We start from the raw sequence: 19066 nt of genomic DNA on the forward strand, positions 1-19066 counted from the left end.
ACCAAGAGCGCTTCTCACACAACTCCGAAGCTATCCAGTAAGCCCAAGAAGAAATATGTATATCAAAAAATCCACAAAAAGCAGAATGAAGAAAGAGGATAGCGAGATCCGAATCAGAAAGCAAAAATATAACAAGTGTTGGGTTGGTAGAGTAAATCACCAAGAAACCGGTTTAAACTAACACAGTGCTTAGATATCTCCTCTCTTCGTGCCCCATTTCCATCCTCAGTGAGATAATAATCCTACAGTAGCTGGCTCAAGCCACCCGACGGTGACCTGGGTCAGGGATTGCAGGACTCCATCCCGATTACAGGAGGAATCGCTTATGCCATGAAGAAGGCAGCGGCGGCGGCCAGACCAGCGAAGCTGATCGAGCCAGTGACAGCGCCGGCAGCGTTGTAAGTGGGAGCCGGGCTAGCGGAAGCGCTGGGGGCGACACTGGAGATAACTATTAGTACGTTGTTTGAGTGACCGTTACGAAGTGAACTTACCCGGAAGGCTTGGGCGAGGGCTTGTGGGGAACACCACCGGCGCCACCGGAGGGAGCCGGGGGAGCGCTGGGAACGACAGTGCTGACCACAGGGGTGACGCTGTAGGTGCAGTAGCTGACAGTGGACCAGATGGTGGTGACCTCAGGAGCCGGGGCGCTGGGGTAGGGGGTCACAACGGGGACCGGGGTCACGGCAGGAACGGAGGTCCAGGCCGGGGTGGTGGCCGGGTAGGTGGCACCAGCACCGGAGTTGCCGGGGCAGTTGGTGACGGTGGGAGCGCACGAGATGACGGTGACCTCGTCAGTGGAGGTGACGGTCTCGACGTCCTGGGGAAGGGCGGCAGCAAGGCCAGCGAAGAGGGCAACAGCGGCAGCAGTGAAACGCATTTTGAATGGTTTGTTTGTGATTATGAAAAAACCGTCGAGGTAATTTGAGAAGATAAAAAGCGTAGGCTTTTGTAAAGAGTGTAGTAGTTGGTTTGAAAGAGTGGATGACCGAAGTCGAGTGAGTGAATGCTAAGATGCGAAGATTGTACTTGGGGAAGAAAGAAAGGAAAGCCGGCTGAATGGGGGGAACGGCATCTTTGTATGGGCAGGGAGATTGGACCGGAGATCAGCCTGCGCACTCGCCCCGAGAAAAAGGGGCTGTTCGTGGGCACTCGTCATCCGGTGGTGAACGCTGGCGGTAATTTTGCCTGCCGCTAAGACGGCTAGCGTTGTTGATGATGCCGATCGCGCAGTTGCGATCGTACCTTGCTTCGGGCTGATGGTTGTAAATGTTGTTATGGTGATAGCGGTCTCGTGCAACCCAAGCCCTAACTCGGTCAGTCCCTGCAGCGTCTCTCCAACACCCCTTTCCTCAACATTAAGAGGTATCCTCCTCTACCACAAAATAATATTGACCTACATCTCCCGTTGATCCACTGCCCGTACCTGGCTAACGTCCACCACTCGTGGGCCCCAGACCCACTTTACCCCTGAGCCAGCGAGCGTAACACCCGTATCATACACGAAATGGAGGCTTGAGTCCTTCGTCTTACAGCCCCAGCGCCCTCCCATTTGCTCCATCATTCGCCCGCTGGATCTTGGCGCGGCGACTCGCTGTCCTGTCAGGTCTGGCCGCGCCGGACCTCGCTCCACGCGGTGGAGTCACACAATCCACAGCCTTCCGTGCTCCAGCGCTCGTCTGTTCGACGAGCTTTGGGTCCGCGGGGTGTGTTGTGCGAACACAGTTCGACCCAGAGAGTAATGCACTGCGGGTTACAGCCGATATCCGGTTTGTTCCTGTGTAAGCGATAAAGCTACGCCTCCAACTAGGCCTCCGCAGTGGGCACTCTTCCGTCGACGCGAAAATCCGACCGAGAGGCGCTCTCTGACCGCGTTGCTTAATTAACCAAGCTTGCCTAAGTGGCCGGCACCATTCTGAGGCCCCTGACTAGCCACGGAACTAACGGGCCCAGAGCGTTGGTCCCTGAATGAGCCCATGGGGCAGTCAATCAGCCGGAATCCTGGCGGCGTGGGAAAACAATTAAAAAAAAATCAAAATATAGGGTCTGGCCAGCCGACGGGAGTACCTGACAGACGCGCTTGCATCGTGCAGTAGCATTGGTTTGTTGCCCGGGTCGCAACGTTCAGAAGAGGGCTGTCCCGTAACGGGCCTGTAACTGAGCGTCAAGGGCTCGCCGATCCCCATCTGTGAGCTGGGTATTGGGTGTATCCGGAGGTCTCGACCACTTCGAGCACGGAGACTTGCTCGAAGTGGATGAACCGCTCGATCCCCCGACAGCCAATGGGCCCGCGTCGCATGTGGCGGTCCCCCTTATCCGGCTCCATGAAAGGGGGATTTCGGTTGTAGACACACGATGGTCTCGTGGTGCCCCAGACTCCACACTACTCATGGGCTATTCGGCCTGTTTCTCCGTCCTTGCCCCTTTTTCGCGCCAGTGGGAGGCGTAAATTTTCTTATCGCGAACAAGAATCTCTCCTTGTGCTATGTTTAGAGTCTGGGAACAATATTAATAGTCGGTGGGCCGCGACCCCGGGGGAAAGGGGTATTTAGACAAAGATAGCGCATGGCAAGTGGGCCAGACTCAGAACATGGTCATCCTTGCTCCTGGCATTATTGTTTACTATTGAGTGTATGCGCTCCCCAAGCAACATTCATAGTCCAGTTTTACTCGTCGTTTCGCTCATTGTGTTTATTATGTTGTTATCGCGTGGAAGCATCGGTTGAACCTTGGAACAGCAATATCGGGCCGACGTGCCTTCTCGGTGGAGCGATCTTGATTCTAAGACACGGGATCGTCGATTCTTGCCGCTCGAGGAAGGAGAAAAGGTTGAAAAGGCGCATGGCCCACTCAAAGCTGCCGACTCTGACGGGAAGCTCCGATCGTTGTTGTTGTCTTTCAGGGGAAAGTATACAGAAATGACCCCTGACTATTATTGACTTCTTCATTTTAGTAGTCTCCTGCACCAGTTGTACGCAAATGTCACAGCAGAAATGACCATTGCGCAAGCCAGCTCGAATCGTCTTCTGTCTGATCAGCAACCCTGATCCTTCGAGAGGACAGCCAACCGCGACAAATCAGCTCTACCGAGTCAGAAAGGATTTTCTTCAAGGTTATCGCGAGTTAATCTCATTGATCGTCATGCCTGTCGAATACACTGCTGCCTTGGACGGACGGGTCCCATGAGAAAGAACCAGACATGCTTAGCAAACGCTTGCTATTTCTCGAGCTGTGCCCAATCAATTTGCACCGAGCGAGGGGTTATGATAATTTGTTTCACGCAAGCAAGCCGTGTCGTAGAGCAAAGATTCATACAATGGTCCCTGCGTTGGTTTGAATAGATTGGATTCGGCTCGACACATAGTCAGCGTTTATGAGCTCTTGGAATCAACTCACCGATAATTTCAATTCGGCTATCGTGAGCCTCATCCAAGTCGTTCTTGGGCGTCAGCTCCGCATATCGTCAATTGACTGTCAGAAACCAAGTCCGAGGCGTTGTGAGGATACAGGAGAAAAACGCGCAGTGGTATTTCGTTCCACATGGACTTGAAGCATGGAATAATTCGGGGCAGAAGCACGACGCTAGATGAAATGAATACGGCACAACTAATGCGTCTCTTTAATACCCGCTTGCTAATCTCGCCTGCCGATCGCATTTCTTCGAGTTGTTCCAATACACTTGGCCTTCATACTGGGTCGTGTTTTTCTCGTGCATCATTACAAATCCTTATGACTTTCATTGGAAGCCGCACTGACCGAGCCCGGAACCGTTCGATAGGCACATTCTTCGCTGTGGCCGAGGCCTTGTCTGCATGTCCAAGTTGCTTAGTTTCGGCCTGCTGGACAGGGTGGATGTATAGGTACTGGCCTCATCGTTAGGGCTTGTAGGACGTTTATGCAGATCACTAGAAAAAAGAAAATTGTTCTACCGTCGTTTCTCGTGGGTTTCTCTTGAATAGATAGACTTTATTTTAACATTTACAAACGAGGTTTAAGTTTATTCAAGGGGTTTTACTTGAGGTAAAGCCGCATGGTGCTGCAATGACGACATTGGTTGTGGGATGTGCTATTGCGTGCCCTCGCGTGGATGAGACATCGTACCTCAAGAGCAGGACATGTAATGTATGGTTTACACCGCAACATTGTTAACTGCCATATCCGATTCATTATTTAGCCAGGAAGACTACACAAGCGTAGTCATCTACATCTACGGGGTGCATCGCATACCTCACTCCGACGGGAAAGTGATAGTGGTCCGGTGAATCCCGCATGAAAAAATAACTTGGGAGACAAAAGCGATGATGTCCGCCCGGCACCACCAATTATTAAGTAGGAAAGGAATGGTGGTTGGTGGAAGAAGAATCGTTACACACATAACACGATCGGGTCGCTCCGGAGTAGTTAGCATTTTTGCGGTCCTCTTAGTCAAAGGCAGTTGCATAGTTACGTATCGGCCTCTGGACCCGCCCGGTTGCACCTCAGTCGCAGTAGCTGTCCCAAGGTGGTGGTGACAAGGCGGAATATGCAATATGCCCGGGCGTCCAGGAGGCATGCAAATGACTCGAGAACCGCGGATGATTGACTGAAAGGCTGAAAGGGGTCCCCGCTCCTCAACAGGACCCAAAAATTCACCGGACGAAGAAGAACAATGGACGTAGTTCCCTTTAACTACCGCTCAATGTTGGGAGACATGTCAGCACCTTGAGTCGACGATCTTCAGCCTTCTGGCAGCATTGATGCCCTGCGAGCACCCTGTTTCAGCTTCGGCGCCTTCTGAAACAATCAGCCCCACCTTACCAGTAAACCTCTTGTCGGGCCGTAAGTGGCAGCCTAATAGCCGTCTGTATGGGCGAATTGGATGGGAAGAGAAGAAAATGAGGCTAAGGAGCAGTGAAGTATGACAACGCCGTCGTCGTAGTTAGTTACTTCCACTAGTGTCGATTGATGTAGGTGGACCACCTCAACCCGGTCACCTGGCCACCTCTTTCTCTTCCCCTTCCTGACCTACTCTCACTCAACTCAACTCACACTACTTTTCAACCCCCCACCACCACACCCATCCCAACCCGCCGTCCATTCGTTTGTATCTTTGCCTATATCTACCTATACTGTTGTCGGTGTGCTACAACGACCCTCTCTTTGTCCCCCTCCCGCCCGCCCGCCCGCACTCGCTTCCCCACTCGCTAGGCTCGACTCCTCACCTGGACGAGTCTCGGGTAGGCATTCTGGCTACCCTGGCTGATCCCAACGAGTTGTTCTTGCCTGGCGAACGGCAAAACAACTCAGCCATGTCATCCTCCGTGCCACTTCTGCGCCCACCGGTGCCAGGCAGCCGCAACAGCAGTAACAGCGGCAGTCCACGCGCGCCGAAACTCACGCTCGGCATCCCTCCCTCGCCCAACACCAAACCGGTCAATGGGAACGGCGCCCCCGCGGTTCCTGATGGCCCTCAACTCCCGCGCCAGTCGTCACGGCCAGCGCTCCCACAACTGCGCCTGCCGTCCACGGGCAGTCAAAATGTCCCGCAAGAACAAACCCTCATGCCCAACGGCAAACCAACCCCGCCACCACTGTCCACCAACAGGTTAGATACCAATGGAGGAGGCAACCTGGAAAGCAAGGGCAGCGGCCCTGCGTCTGCAAACTCCTCCTTTTCGGCGCTATCCTTTGCCATGGAACTCCGCCAAACGGATGGCAGCTCGAATCCGTCGTCGGCAATCGGTGATGGATCCATCCAAGATGGTACGAACAACGTGAACGGGTTAACGGTGGATTTGGATAAGTTGAGCCTGGAGAAGGGCCGGCCCCTTGATGTAGAGGATCTAGATGATGAAGGCTGGTACGCGGCCAGCGAGCAAAAGAAGATTGTCGAGTTGGGAAGCTTGGGAGAGGGTGCTGGCGGTGCCGTCACTCGCTGTAAACTCAAGGATGGCAAGACGGTGTTCGCGTTGAAGGTGAGTGTACTTTGTACCAGTGACGCTGTCGGTGATGGCTAACAGAGAACTAGATCATCACGACGGACCCGAATCCCGATGTCAAGAAGCAGATTGTCCGGGAGCTCAACTTCAATAAAGACTGCGCGTCGGAGCATATCTGCCGCTATTACGGAGCGTTCATGGATAAATCAACGGGCACCATCTCGATTGCCATGGAATTTTGTGAAGGGGGCAGTCTCGACAGTATATACAAGGAAGTCAAGAAACTGGGTGGGCGAACGGGCGAGAAGGTGCTTGGCAAGGTTGCTGAGGGCGTCTTGAATGGCCTGACCTACCTTCACAGCCGGAAGATTATCCACCGAGGTACGGTCTTTTGAAGCATGGCACTTGTCTCTGGCTAATGATTTTGTACAGACATCAAACCCTCCAACATTCTTTTGTGTCGTAATGGACAGGTTAAGCTCTGTGATTTCGGTGTCAGCGGCGAGTTCGGCACCAAGGGTGACGCCAATACGTTCATCGGCACCTCCTACTACATGGCCCCAGAACGCATTACTGGGCAGTCCTACACCATCACATCCGATGTTTGGTCTCTGGGCGTGACACTGCTGGAAGTTGCGCAACATCGATTCCCATTCCCGGCCGATGGAACGGTCGAGCAGCCCCGCGCTGGGTTAATAGACCTCCTCACCTACATCGTCCGCCAGCCGATTCCAAAATTGAAGGATGAGCCGGACAACAGTATTCGCTGGTCTGATAATTTCAAGTATTTCATAGAGTGCTGGTATGATCCGCGCCCCCTCTCAGTCTATCTGTCGAAGCTGACCTGGCGAAACTAGTTTGGAGAAAGAACCACCGCGACGAGCGACTCCATGGCGAATGCTGGAACATCCATGGATGCTAGACATGAAGAACAAGAAGGTCAACATGGCGAACTTTCTGTCGCAGGTATGGGACTGGAAGGAGTGAAAAAAGTCAATTACCTGCTGGAGCCATTTTCTTTCTTCATCTTTGCATCCCTGGGATCTTCTTTTGGTTTTTGCTTCCCTTTCTTTACCTTACCCTCTGAGCGGCTGGACCCGAAGGATTGACCTGGCTGTCAACACGACTCTCAAGACACACGACTACTTTCTTCTCCACTGCTTGTCACACAAATGTCCTCTTCTCCGGGCGGGTACTCGTCGAGTGTGGACATCTCATCATCATCATACCCACCCCATTGCTTCCATTTTGCAGCGACACGAATCTCCTCCGGCTACGTCTTACTCCTACGATCCTTTGTTAACGGCCTGGCATTCAACCCCCATTACGTGTTCTTCCATTCTTCTCCCTCTTCCTCGTCCATGTCCATCGTCTCTCCACTGTCAGATCTCACCCCCTAGACATATCATGCCCATATATCGGGGTTTCTGCCCTCCCACCGATCCCCGACGTGTATAGCCCCCCTGTTCATTCGGTTGTTTTGTTTTGGATCATCGCTTCCCCAGTGGAGGCGTGGGTGTCTTCGCTTTGTTTTATATTACGCAGTGCATCGGACTCTCGTCTCGTCTCATCCCATCCCATTTCTTGGTCAACCTACACGTACCGTCCCCTACCTACCACTACGCTAGCTACCTAATACCATCGCACTTGTGTTGTGTATCTCGTTTAGTAGGAGTATATATACCATTCAGGAAGTATATGCAGATGCCATCTAAAACGAAGATGTAGATGGATAAAGATGAGAACATGTCATTTGCTATCGTGGCTACAGTAGATATTCCGCTATCTATTTCACAATCAAACTCTTTCGAAAACTGGATCTACCGATTCACAGGATCGGCCCCTAGAACCCAACCGAGTCCGCTAACCAGTCCTCCTGTAACCATGTTGCTAACCACATCACGCTTGCGAACGCGGCCGTCCCCGCCTTCATCCGGGGACAGGGGCCGGTCATGGCTATCGCCATCGCCAGCAGGAGCAGCAGCTGGTGCAGCGGCGGAGGCGGCACGCAGCGAAGATGCATTCTTATGCAGCGCGAGCGCGGCACCACGCGCAACCTCGAAGAGACCCATTGGCGCCTCGTGCGGGTGCGAGTGCGGCATAGCGGCGCGGGCACGGGCCCGTCTCGCAGTGCGCTGTTGCTCGGTGTCGAAGGCGTCGCGCTCTGAGTCCGAGGGTCCGAAGCCGCCGGGGACAGAGGAGATGGTGGCCTTGTTGTCGCCCAGTGTATCCCAGAGGTCTTCTTCCTGCTGCTCCTGTGCGCGGAGCGAGGAGAGCTCTTCGTCGCAGCGGCGCCAGGCGCCGAGGATCTCAGGGAGGGGGTCTGGGGATGGGACGAGGGCGAGTGCTAAAGAAAGGAGTTCACTGCGCTGGGAGAGGTGGTTGATTTGGGATTGGAGGGTGGGTGTGGGAGAGATGGGTGTTGTTGAGCGGTAGCGGCCTGCGTTGTAAACGGCGCGCCAGGAGATGTCGTCTTGGATGACGGTGGAGGGCGTGAGTAACGGTGAGGAGGTTGAGAGGTGGGAGGGCGGTGTTAGCCGCGTGAGGATGTAGGAGTAGGCGGTGCCGAAGTCGTTGGAGGTAAGGGCGGACGAAATGGCGAGGGAGGTGATACGGCGTTCAGCGGTGATGAGGGCATGTTCCTCTGAGGTGGGTGGTTGCTGTTGCGCATCTTCGGCATTGTGTAAGTTCGTGCTGGAGGGTACGCCGCTGGCGACCAAGTTTCGTCCAATGGAGAGCAGGTCGTCCAGTTTGGTGTAGCTCTTGGCGTTCTGCTCAAGTACCGTCTCGATCAACGAGAGGGGGTCGTGGTGAACGCGGATGCTGACCGGTTGGAAGGGAACTCCGTGCTGCAGGGTCAACGAGTAGAACGAGAGCGAATGCGTTGCAGCGATGAGGGCACGAATCTGTTTGAACGCCGCAGACTCCGGGAAGTGTGGTAGGAAGGCTTGGAGACTAGAATATCCATGTCAGAATCGGTGTTAGAGTTGCCCTTCACGAACAGACTTACATGTCGTAGGCTCTCTTCATCCCACCACGCGTCCGGTTGCCGTTGCTAGCATTATCATATGCAGTGAAAATGGCCTCTTGTACCGCCTGCTCCACTTGAACAGCATTCAGAGGCGTGGTACCGGGAGTGGTATATAGGTCCACGGCCATTTGATATTCTGCAGGTATTAGAGTCAGCATTCATCAAGTTGCATAGCAGCTGCATGTCTCACCTCTGGTCCCTAGTAGCGCCTTCAAGATCTCTGTTTCGACCGTGTCGCGCGATACCCTCCAGAAAAGGCCATGGTATGTGGAATGTTCCGTCCAGTCGCTGTCTGACTGATCGTCCTGCCAGTCTCGAAGCCAGAGTAATTGCTGCCGGACCGAGTGCCAGTCCTGGCTCGATTGTTTTACAATGGACGCCATCACACTTCTCAGTTCTGCCAATTGCATGTCCTCGCTGCTGTGAAGGCACATATTCGCAGCAGCCTTGCATGGGACTTGATGCCCAAGGTCAGTCAAAGCGTGAAGAGAAAGAAGCAGGGCACTGAGAAAAGAGACTGAAGACGGTGATGGTTGCGTCAAAGGATTTGAAGGTGTCAGGAGAGAGTTTTGTAGCAATGACGCGCGGGATGTGGAGGAAATAGACTCGGTATCGTATTGCACGAATGGGAAGGTCGTGTTAGTGGTGACGAGATAGGAGCTGGCCTCGAGATCAAGCAGCTTGGCTACCCGTGTCAATATCTGAGACGAGCCCTTCAGTGCCGCTTTCGATGAGTCCGCATAGGCATAGACCACCGCAAGTCCGGTTTGACCGTAACGATGTCGCAAATCCTTTGCTTTATCGATTGGCAGTTGTGCATCGTCCGCTCCGTACCCTCCCAGATCCACGTCTTCCGGTCCATTCCAGTGATTAAAAGCATTCACAACGCTCTCGTGGTCCACAAGACTCCGTGACAGAAGCCAGTCATTCACGAACTCCCACCCGGCCAGTTCAATGACCTCGGTGTTTGTTGTCCCCTGGATCAGAGGGACTGAAGACTGCTCGTTCAATCTCCGCCGTTTAGATCGTTTGCTTCCATACAGCCAGGGACCAAGCAGGCCCCGAAGATTGCTGACCAGATCCAGATTGCTTCTCTCGGTACCAATCGAAGACAGCAGAACATTGACGGCCGTCTGATCATCCATCGACTCCAAAACCTCCAATGATAACGTCTCCTCCTGGTCGGCATGATACTCGTAATTGAACCGGAGCAATGGCAATAGGCTTGAGACCAGCCATGTGCGTAGCACCGGCCGGTGCTCGTAGAAGGGTTGGAGGAGATCGAGGATGAGCGGCTGGAGGGAAGTTTCGGCATCAATCAGATGCGCGCGATAAATAAGAAACTGCGTCAACAGGTCTGCGGATGTCACGTCCTCATCTTCACCGGGCCGCTGCAGTGGCCGCAATCGAAGCTTCCGCACGCGCTTCCTCGCGCCCGCTTCGGTCAGGTCTTTGACGGCGGTGGTGTCGGGTACTCGGTCGGGGGCCACAACATAGGATTCGTCGGCCAGCTCCTGCAGCACCGAGGTATAGCGCGAGGGCTCGGTACTCTCGGGCAGAAAGGTCAAGATGATGCGCAGTAGACGCTCGAGCGGGAAACATTGGGGGAACTGGGCCTGCAGCACGGGCAAGTCGGCCACATCGCCGCTGGCACACAGGTGAGTGGCCAGCAGGATGGCGTGAGCATCCGACACAGCCATGGCGGGGAGTGGGCGGTTGGTTGCTCTAAAGTGTTTACTCCAAGGTGTCGTGTTGCAACTGCGTTAAGTAAGAAGGTGCACGGGCCACCGTCGGGAACGACGACAGGAACTGCACCGCCAGCGTCACTTCCACCTATTCCTCTCCCGCTCCCAATTCTCCCAATTCCTCTCTACGTCCCGACACAATGGCTTCTGGCTACGGTCTCAACGGAGGTATGTCTCCTGCGGTCCCATCCACCCCCTGATTCCCCCCAGACGCCACCGGCCGGAGCCCGGGCTCAACCACATCGATGGCCCTGTCGACTAACCCGCTCTCTCCAGGTCCTTCCCGCTGCTACCCCTTCTGGCAAGAGGTCCTCGGATGCTACGTCGTGAACTCGGGCGAGGGCGAAGCCGGCAAGAAGAAGTGCACCCCCGCCCTGGAGGACTACTACGAGTGCCTTCACCACCGGAAAGAGGTGCGCCACCACCCGAATCCTATCCCAACAATGAAACAGGGTATGCTAACGAGTCAATTCGCGATTCCCAGGCTCTCCGCACAATGAAGATGCAGGCTGCCTACCGCAAGGCCGAGGCCGCGCACCCGCGTGAGAACGCACCCAAGGCCGAGCAGATTCGCAGTCTTGGTCTGCTCGGGAAGGAGGAAGAGGCCTCTGCGGTGCTGAATCAACGGTGAACGGAGAGAGCATGGGCGAATGTGTTTCCCGGCGCGGTGGTTTTTCCTTCTCTTTTATTTCTCGATTGCGTGTGCTCATTCTTCTCCTCTGGGGTGGATCCCCGGGAGACCTGTGACTGTATAAAAGGGCCCGACTGTTGGTATGGGGTCGTGTTCTGCAATGATACTCCGATTCCATGACATTTTCTCTGCACTCACTGTTCCTTGATCTGTAGTTGTTCGTGGAAGTGCAGCCAATGGACCATATGGCCTACGCTCCAATCGAAAGAAAAGAAAAAGCTCCCTGCATCATAAGTATTGATGTATTCTACCCCTCCGTCCATCGTAAACCGTTCTTGTTCCTTGGTTGCAAGGTGCTGGTGCAGATATTGCTGGTGTAGATATACTTGGTCAGATATATCTCCCACCTCGCCGGTAATTCTCCCGATTCATGTCATTTTCCCCATCCCCCTTGACAGACCCCATCGATCATCCCCTGTGATGCGGAACAGTAGGAATCCGTCGACCGAGCCACCCACCTCCATCCGATCCTCCTTGCTCACTCTCACGCGTCTCGCCAACATCACGTGATCCACCGCGCCAAACCCCATTCGGCCTAGTCGCAAAACAGGGCCGGTCGGTCGTCGCCCAATACTTAAGCGGCTGCGTGACCTCGAATTATTCTCGCTCTAAAGCGTGTCCCATCCCTGCTGACTCAGAGCTTGGCGACTGGTTGGTTTTCCCTTGGGCCTTTCGTTGCGCACCACCACCCGCAGCGCATTCCCCAAATAATCTGACTCGATCGGCAGTTCCTCTCTTGTCTCGTGACTGCTTCGCGGCCTCAGAGTGACGGCCCGTCATGAGCTCTCGGTAAGCTGCTGCTGCGCCAAATTTCGACGCGTCGATTATCTAATCACACTAACACTATTCTGCCAGCCTGGACCGCCTGGTCACGTTACTCGAGACCGGCAGTACACAGTTGATCCGGAACACCGCCGCCCAGCAGCTGGGCGACGTGCAGAAGCAGCACCCAGATGAATTATTCAATCTGCTCGGGCGCATTCTGCCCTACCTCAGGTCCAAATCTTGGGACACCCGTACCGCCGCCGCCCGCGCAATCGGTCTCATTGTCGCCAACGCGGACCTATACGATCCCAACGAGGATGATGGCCAGCAGCTCCAGTCCGCGGGAGACGACGATGAGGTAGATATCAAGTCCGAGGTCAAGTCGGAAGACCAGCCAGCAGTAGCGGATACCTGCCTGCAGCTCGACAGCTTGGATATCGCGTCCGTCCTCAAGTATGGAAAGCGGTTGCTCGGCAGTGCAGGCAAGGAGTACGAATACACGCTGGCCTCCATGGACCCCGCGTCGCGATTGGTCTACCAGAAGAAAACCCTGACGGGCCGATTGGGTCTGGCCGGAGAGTACACCGAAGAGGACTTGATCGATGAGGCTGACGTGCTCCCCAAGGCAGTGACGCCGGTCCCCAAGCAGGAACCGACGGCAGCGTCTATTTCTGTTTTTCGAGAGAACAGCTTGCAGGACCCCAGCTCTCGGCGGTTGTCATCGCCCAGCGAAAATACCACCAAGGAAGAAAGTGGGTTGAGCAAACGGCAACTCAACCAGCTCAAACGCAAGAATAAGCAAAACGCCAAGATGGGCGCCAACAAAGTGCGCGTCGTGGACCTGTCATCTTCCCGACGAGCATCGGAAAATGTAACGACTCCTGCGCCGGCTACGGCGACTCCGCATCCCGTCAAGACCGAGAATGGCGACTCCCAGAATGGCGAGACCAAACCGGATTACTTCTCCCTCGAGCGTTCGGGAGATGATGACGACTCGAAGATCGTGTCGGAGTTTAAAGGCCCCATCGCCCCCGAAAAGCCTCTCATCCAACCCGATCTCGTGGAGCAGGGCTCAGGGTGGCCGTTGGAACACATGTGCGAATTCCTCACAATGGACATATTTGACCCCAATTGGGAGGTGCGACATGGTGCTGCAATGGCCTTGCGCGAGGTGATTCGCGTTCAGGGTGCGGCCGCGGGCCGCGTGGAGGGCAAGGAGCGGGCGGAGAATGATTCGTTGAATCGCCGGTGGTTGGATGACCTTGCATGCCGCTTGCTCTGCGTTCTCATGCTCGATCGTTTTGGCGACTACATCTCTGACAATGTCGTTGCTCCAATCCGCGAAACCGTGGGCCAGACTCTTGGTGCCCTTTTGTCTCAATTGCCACCCAAGTCTGTTCGCTCAGTCTATCGATGCCTCTACCGAATCATCATGCAGGTTGATCTGGGCTTGGATCGTCCCGTGTGGGAAGTTTGTCATGGCGGTATGATTGGCCTGCGATACCTGGTCGCTGTTCGGAAGGATCTTCTCGTCAAGGACGCGACCATGATGGATGGCATCCTCGAGGCAGTCATGAAAGGCCTCGCTGATTTTGACGACGATGTTCGAGCTGTTAGTGCCGCAACTCTTGTCCCCATTGCAGAGGAATTGGTGACCTCGCGCTCCGGAACACTTGGTCCTCTGATGAATATCGTGTGGGACTGTCTTTCCAACCTCCAAGATGATCTCAGTGCCAGTACTGGTTCTGTAATGGACCTTCTCGCGAAGCTGTGCACGTTTACACAGGTCTTGGATGCAATGAAGGCAAATGCTGCAGATGACCCCGAAGCCTCATTTGGCAAATTGGTTCCTCGCCTTTACCCTTTTCTACGACACACCATCACCAGCGTTCGCTCCGCCGTCCTTCGAGCCCTCATAACGTTCTTGCAGTTAGAAGGCGAAGGCAGCACGGACTGGGCAGATGGCAAGGCGCTTCGCCTGGTCTTCCAGAACCTACTGGTGGAACGCAACGAAGGCGTTCTGAAACTCTCTCTCCAGGTTTGGTCTGAGCTTCTCAAAGCTGCCGAGCAGTGTGGCTCGTTTGGGCCCGAGACCGACTTGGCGGACTCCATCCAACCTCTCATCACCCTGACTCTTGGCGCTTTTGGTGTTCCTCGATTCCCCATCCCGATGAATGCCTCACTTTTCATCAAGCCGTCGGGCCTACCAGTCGCCGTCGCTCCTCCAACATCCGCAAAATCTTCTCCTCCCGCAACGACGCCTGCTACCGAGGGAAAGCCCGGACGCAGGCGCAAATCAGAGAAGAAAGAACCCCCTCCGCCGTCAGCACACAATGTCGACGGGCATATGATATCAGGAGATATCGACCTTGTTGGCGCCGACACGATGTTGAGGTCCAAAATCTACGCCTCCAAGGCTTTGGGCGAGCTTCTTTGTTTCTGGGACAAGCACGAGCTTCCGAGTTTATGGCCGTCAGTCTTGGAGGGCCTCAGGTTTTCTGCCTCGACATCCCAGATTTCCTCGGCTATGATTATGGAAGAGTATGCCGGGCGCTGTGTATCGGACAGCAAGTACACTTCCACTCTATGCGAACACCTTCGACCAATTCTGGAAGACGAGAGACCGGCCTGGTATAGCGATATCGCATGCTATCTCCACGTCGCCCGTGCTCAATGCCATTCGCTGATCAATACTTTCCGTGACCACGCACATGTTTCGCCCTCTCGATTGCCAACATTGGCTGTTGTCGTCCAGGGAGATGCAGAGGCCGGCCCTAATGCCTTCTCACTCGCTGATGCCGAAAAGATCGTTGGACCTGACTTTGAGCGCCTGAAGAAGAACTTGACTCCCGCGCAGCGGATCACTGCTACTCAAGTTTTGGGTGACACCCGCGTGACTGCCAATGCTGCTGTGGATGAGGCGCGATCGATGAGGGAACAGCGGGATTTACGTGTCCTGGCTGCAGCTGCCGGCGCTTTGGTTGCCTTGCAGGATATCCCCAAGCGACCAGGCCATATCATCAAGGGCATGATGGACAGCGTTAAGAAAGAGGAGAACTTTGAGCTCCAGCAGCGTTCTGCGACGGCTATCGCCTCCTTGGTGGAGCATTACACAAAAGCGGCCAAACGTGGTCCAGTTGACAAGATCATTGGAAACTTGGTCAAGTACTGCTGCATTGACACCTCTGAAACCCCCGAGTTCGCGCATAACGCCAACTTGGAGAAATCGATTTTGTCACTACGCAAAGAGGAAGACCGACGCGATCATCCTGATGCAGTCAAGTTCGAACGTGAAGCCAAAGAGGCCCGGATTATGCGGCGGGGTGCCAAGGATGCCTTGGAGCAGCTGACCGTCAAGTTTGGTCCTGATCTCTTGGACAAGGTTCCGAATCTGGCGGCATTGATTGAACGGCCACTGAAAGATGCTCTGACTGCTGATGAGCTCCCCTCGGATATCACCAACCCCGAGAATGAGCTCGGACAAGAAGTCGTGGATGGGCTGTCTACCCTCCGTGCTCTTCTGCCCAAGTTCGATCCAGGCCTGTACCCGTGGGTGACTGGGCTCATGCCAGTCATCGCAAAGGCACTGCAATGTCGCCTCTCGGTGATTCGGTATGCGGCAGCCAAATGCTTCGCTACCATCTGCAGTGTTATTACCGTTGAAGGCATGACAATGTTGGTGGAGAAGGTGCTGCCCACGATCAACAATGCACTGGATGTCCACCACCGCCAAGGAGCGGTTGAATGCATCTACCATCTCATCCATGTCATGGAGGATGGAATCCTGCCTTATGTCATCTTCCTCGTCGTCCCTGTTCTTGGGCGGATGAGTGACTCCGACAATGATGTGCGGTTGCTGGCGACCACCTCGTTTGCGACCCTGGTCAAACTGGTTCCCTTGGAAGCTGGAATCCCCGACCCTCCAGGCTTCTCAGAGGAGCTGCTTAAGGGGCGCGATCGGGAGCGGAAGTTCATGTCTCAGATGCTGGATGTACGCAAGGTGGAGCCATTCCAGATTCCAGTCGCCATCAAGGCTGAACTCCGTCCGTATCAGCAGGATGGTGTCAATTGGCTTGCTTTCCTCAACCGCTACAATCTGCACGGCATTCTCTGTGATGATATGGGTCTCGGGAAAACTCTACAGACCATTTGCATCGTTGCTAGTGACCACCACATGCGGGCTGAGGAGTATGCCAAGACCCAAGCGCTCGATTCTCGCAAGCTTCCTTCCTTGATCATCTGCCCGCCCTCTCTGTCTGGGCATTGGCAACAGGAAGTCCGGCAGTACGCGCCGTTCCTCAACTGCATTGCCTACGTTGGCCCTCCTGCAGAGCGAGCAAGACTTCAGAGCCAGCTGACGACAGCAGACATTGTTGTGACCTCTTATGATGTTTGCCGCAACGATAACGATGTCCTTAACCCTATCAGCTGGAACTACTGTGTGCTTGATGAGGGCCACTTGATCAAGAACCCCAAGGCAAAGATCACACTTGCGGCGAAGCGACTGATTAGCAACCATCGCTTGATTCTCTCGGGCACACCGATTCAGAACAATGTCCTGGAGTTGTGGTCTCTCCTTGATTTCCTGATGCCTGGGTTCTTAGGCACGGAGAAGGTGTTCCTCGACCGATTCGCCAAACCCATTGCCGCAAGTCGTTTCAGCAAGTCCTCATCGAAAGAACAGGAGGCCGGTGCCCTGGCGATTGAAGCACTGCATAAACAAGTTTTGCCGTTCCTGCTTCGTCGCCTCAAGGAGGAGGTCTTGAACGATCTTCCGCCTAAGATCATCCAGAACTACTACTGTGACCCGAGTGAGCTCCAGAAGAAACTCTTCGAGGACTTCACCAAGAAGGAGCAGAAGGAGTTGGCGGACAAAGTGGGCAGCTCGGAACGCTCCGACAAAGAACATATCTTCCAAGCCTTACAGTACATGCGTCGTCTGTGCAACTCGCCTGCCCTGGTGGTCAAGGATGGCCACAAGCAGTACGACGAAGTCCAGAAATTCCTGACGGCCAAGAAGTCCAACATCCGCGACGTGTCGCATGCTCCTAAACTCTCGGCGCTCCGCGATCTTCTGATCGACTGCGGGATTGGCCTCGATCACACTGCCGAGGGGGAACTGGACACAGGAGCCAGCTATGTCAGCCCGCATCGGGCCCTTGTCTTCTGCCAGATGAAGGAGATGCTGGACATCGTGCAGAATGATGTGCTCAAGAAGCTCCTCCCGTCTGTACAATACCTCCGCCTGGATGGCGGCGTCGAGGCCACCAAGCGCCAGGACATCGTCAACCGCTTCAACACCGACCCTAGCTACGACGTTCTGCTCCTCACCACCAGCGTCGGTGGACTGGGTCTTAACCTCACGGGAGCAGACACCGTCATCTTCGTGGAGCACGACTGGAACCCGCAGAAGGATATCCAGGCCATGGACCGCGCGCATCGTATCGGCCAGAAGAAGGTCGTTAATGTCTATCGCTTGATCACGAGAGGTACATTGGAGGAGAAGATCTTGAAGTAAGTGCTCTGCTTTGATCCCGTCTACATCCATCCTACTATATTACAAACATACTAATTGCTGTTCTCTTCTCCAGCCTCCAACGATTCAAGATCGACGTCGCCTCCACGGTGGTCAATCAACAAAATGCCGGCCTCGGCACAATGGACACAGACCAGCTCTTGGACCTCTTCAATCTCAGCGAAACGGCCGAAACGGCTGAGAAACCGGGCGACCAGGCCGGCAACGAGGTCGACATGGTTGATATCGACGGCGAAGTCAAGGAGAAGGGCAAGAAGGGCTGGCTGGATGATCTCGGCGAGCTGTGGGATGATCGCCAGTACCAGGAAGAATATAACCTGGACTCCTTCTTGGCTTCGATGAAGTGAGGATGAAGATGCCTTCTCTTGTCTTTCTTCTTTCCACCTCACCCACCCAACCGCCTTCTTCCTTCTCGACCAACCACGGCTTCCATCACTCCACTTCCATGTCACCATATCACCGTCTTCCTTCCCCTCCTGAAACGAAAATCTTCATGTCACGCCTTACGCCTCCCACCGCCGCATCCCCTTCGCTCTCGGAATCATCCATCCTCCGCACTCTAGACCTAATTATTTCTATCTTGCCTAATTTTTTTTTCAGCGCACGGGCCGGGAGTGGGTTTTCTGCAGGTTTTGCATTGCTTTGTTGTACCAAACTTGGATTTCTGCCCTTCGATGACCCGACACCCCCTTGTATTTCTAGCCTTCCACCCTTGTTTTTTCAACCTTGGTTTTGCAACCTCCTCCACGATGGATGATCATCTTGTATGTACATAGACAAAGAACGAAAAGCTTCATGCCATCGCTTCACTCTTCCACCTACTTCCATCTGGTAGTTGTCTGCGGTTTACCGTCATGGAAACGAAACTTGGATACGAAGACGTAGCATCATACAGGATCAAGGTTGAAAGAAGGCATTTCAAGTGTCATTATTTCATAAACAGACAACATCGGTAACTAGCCCAACCGCACGAAAAGAAATCTGTTTCGATCAAACAGAAGACAGGATGTCTCGATTAACACACACACAGATAGACATAGAAAAACCGAGACCCATGCTTGCGCCGCGATTGGATCTCACCCGAACCATCCATAGATGCATGCCAGACGCCAGGGACTTCCTTTTGAAGGAAGCCAAGTAGAAATTTGAAAGCATGAAAAATGATCGAAAAAAGGAATCACAAACAAGAAGCCCGAAAAAAGATGTTCAAGATACACGCAAGAAAGGTCTGGCGTTTGTCACCACAGCAGAATGACCAACTGCGGACGACGATAAATTGAAGAAGCAAAACAAGAAGACACGGTTGAATTGAAAAAAAAAGTCGACTGTGATCGATAAAGATGCAGGTTTGTGGAGTCAAAGCCCTACGCGCCAGGCGTAGTA

General features: G+C 54.1%; 6 protein-coding genes across 6 annotated transcripts; 3 read left to right on the top strand and 3 right to left on the bottom strand.

Moving 5' to 3' along the window:
• Window positions 1–323: 323 nt before the first annotated feature.
• Window positions 324–877, bottom strand: N7510_001980 (GPI anchored serine-rich protein; the record flags this gene model as incomplete). Its single annotated transcript, XM_056973907.1, has 2 exons — window positions 324–438; window positions 492–877. 2 exons carry the CDS (start codon window positions 875–877, stop codon window positions 324–326), a joined length of 501 nt encoding a protein of 166 aa, XP_056839024.1.
• A 649-nt stretch (window positions 878–1526) lies between these two features.
• On the bottom strand, window positions 1527–2096 carry N7510_001981 (uncharacterized protein; the record flags this gene model as incomplete). Its single annotated transcript, XM_056973908.1, has 2 exons — window positions 1527–1860; window positions 2065–2096. 2 exons carry the CDS (start codon window positions 2094–2096, stop codon window positions 1527–1529), a joined length of 366 nt encoding a protein of 121 aa, XP_056839025.1.
• A 3189-nt stretch (window positions 2097–5285) lies between these two features.
• N7510_001982 (dual-specificity mitogen-activated protein kinase kinase) lies at window positions 5286–6902 on the top strand (the record flags this gene model as incomplete). The annotated part of the gene is made up of 4 exons (XM_056973909.1): window positions 5286–5951; window positions 6005–6296; window positions 6348–6717; window positions 6773–6902. 4 exons carry the CDS (start codon window positions 5286–5288, stop codon window positions 6900–6902), a joined length of 1458 nt encoding a protein of 485 aa, XP_056839026.1.
• An 833-nt stretch (window positions 6903–7735) lies between these two features.
• On the bottom strand, window positions 7736–10646 carry N7510_001983 (secretory pathway Sec39 family protein; the record flags this gene model as incomplete). The annotated part of the gene is made up of 3 exons (XM_056973910.1): window positions 7736–8870; window positions 8926–9082; window positions 9137–10646. The coding sequence occupies 3 exons, from the start codon at window positions 10644–10646 to the stop codon at window positions 7736–7738; spliced, it is 2802 nt and encodes a 933-aa protein (XP_056839027.1).
• Window positions 10647–10831: 185 nt separating this feature from the next.
• N7510_001984 (uncharacterized protein) lies at window positions 10832–11322 on the top strand (the record flags this gene model as incomplete). Its single annotated transcript, XM_056973911.1, has 3 exons — window positions 10832–10859; window positions 10902–11104; window positions 11176–11322. The coding sequence occupies 3 exons, from the start codon at window positions 10832–10834 to the stop codon at window positions 11320–11322; spliced, it is 378 nt and encodes a 125-aa protein (XP_056839028.1).
• Window positions 11323–12160: 838 nt separating this feature from the next.
• On the top strand, window positions 12161–18030 carry N7510_001985 (DNA-binding ATPase; the record flags this gene model as incomplete). Its single annotated transcript, XM_056973912.1, has 3 exons — window positions 12161–12171; window positions 12238–17661; window positions 17739–18030. 3 exons carry the CDS (start codon window positions 12161–12163, stop codon window positions 18028–18030), a joined length of 5727 nt encoding a protein of 1908 aa, XP_056839029.1.
• Window positions 18031–19066: the final 1036 nt, after the last annotated feature.

The sequence above is a fragment of the Penicillium lagena genome (assembly GCF_028827675.1).
Source record: "Penicillium lagena strain IBT 129212 chromosome Unknown utg000001l_segment0_segment0, whole genome shotgun sequence".
In the NCBI taxonomy this organism is placed as follows: Eukaryota; Fungi; Ascomycota; class Eurotiomycetes; order Eurotiales; family Aspergillaceae; genus Penicillium; species Penicillium lagena.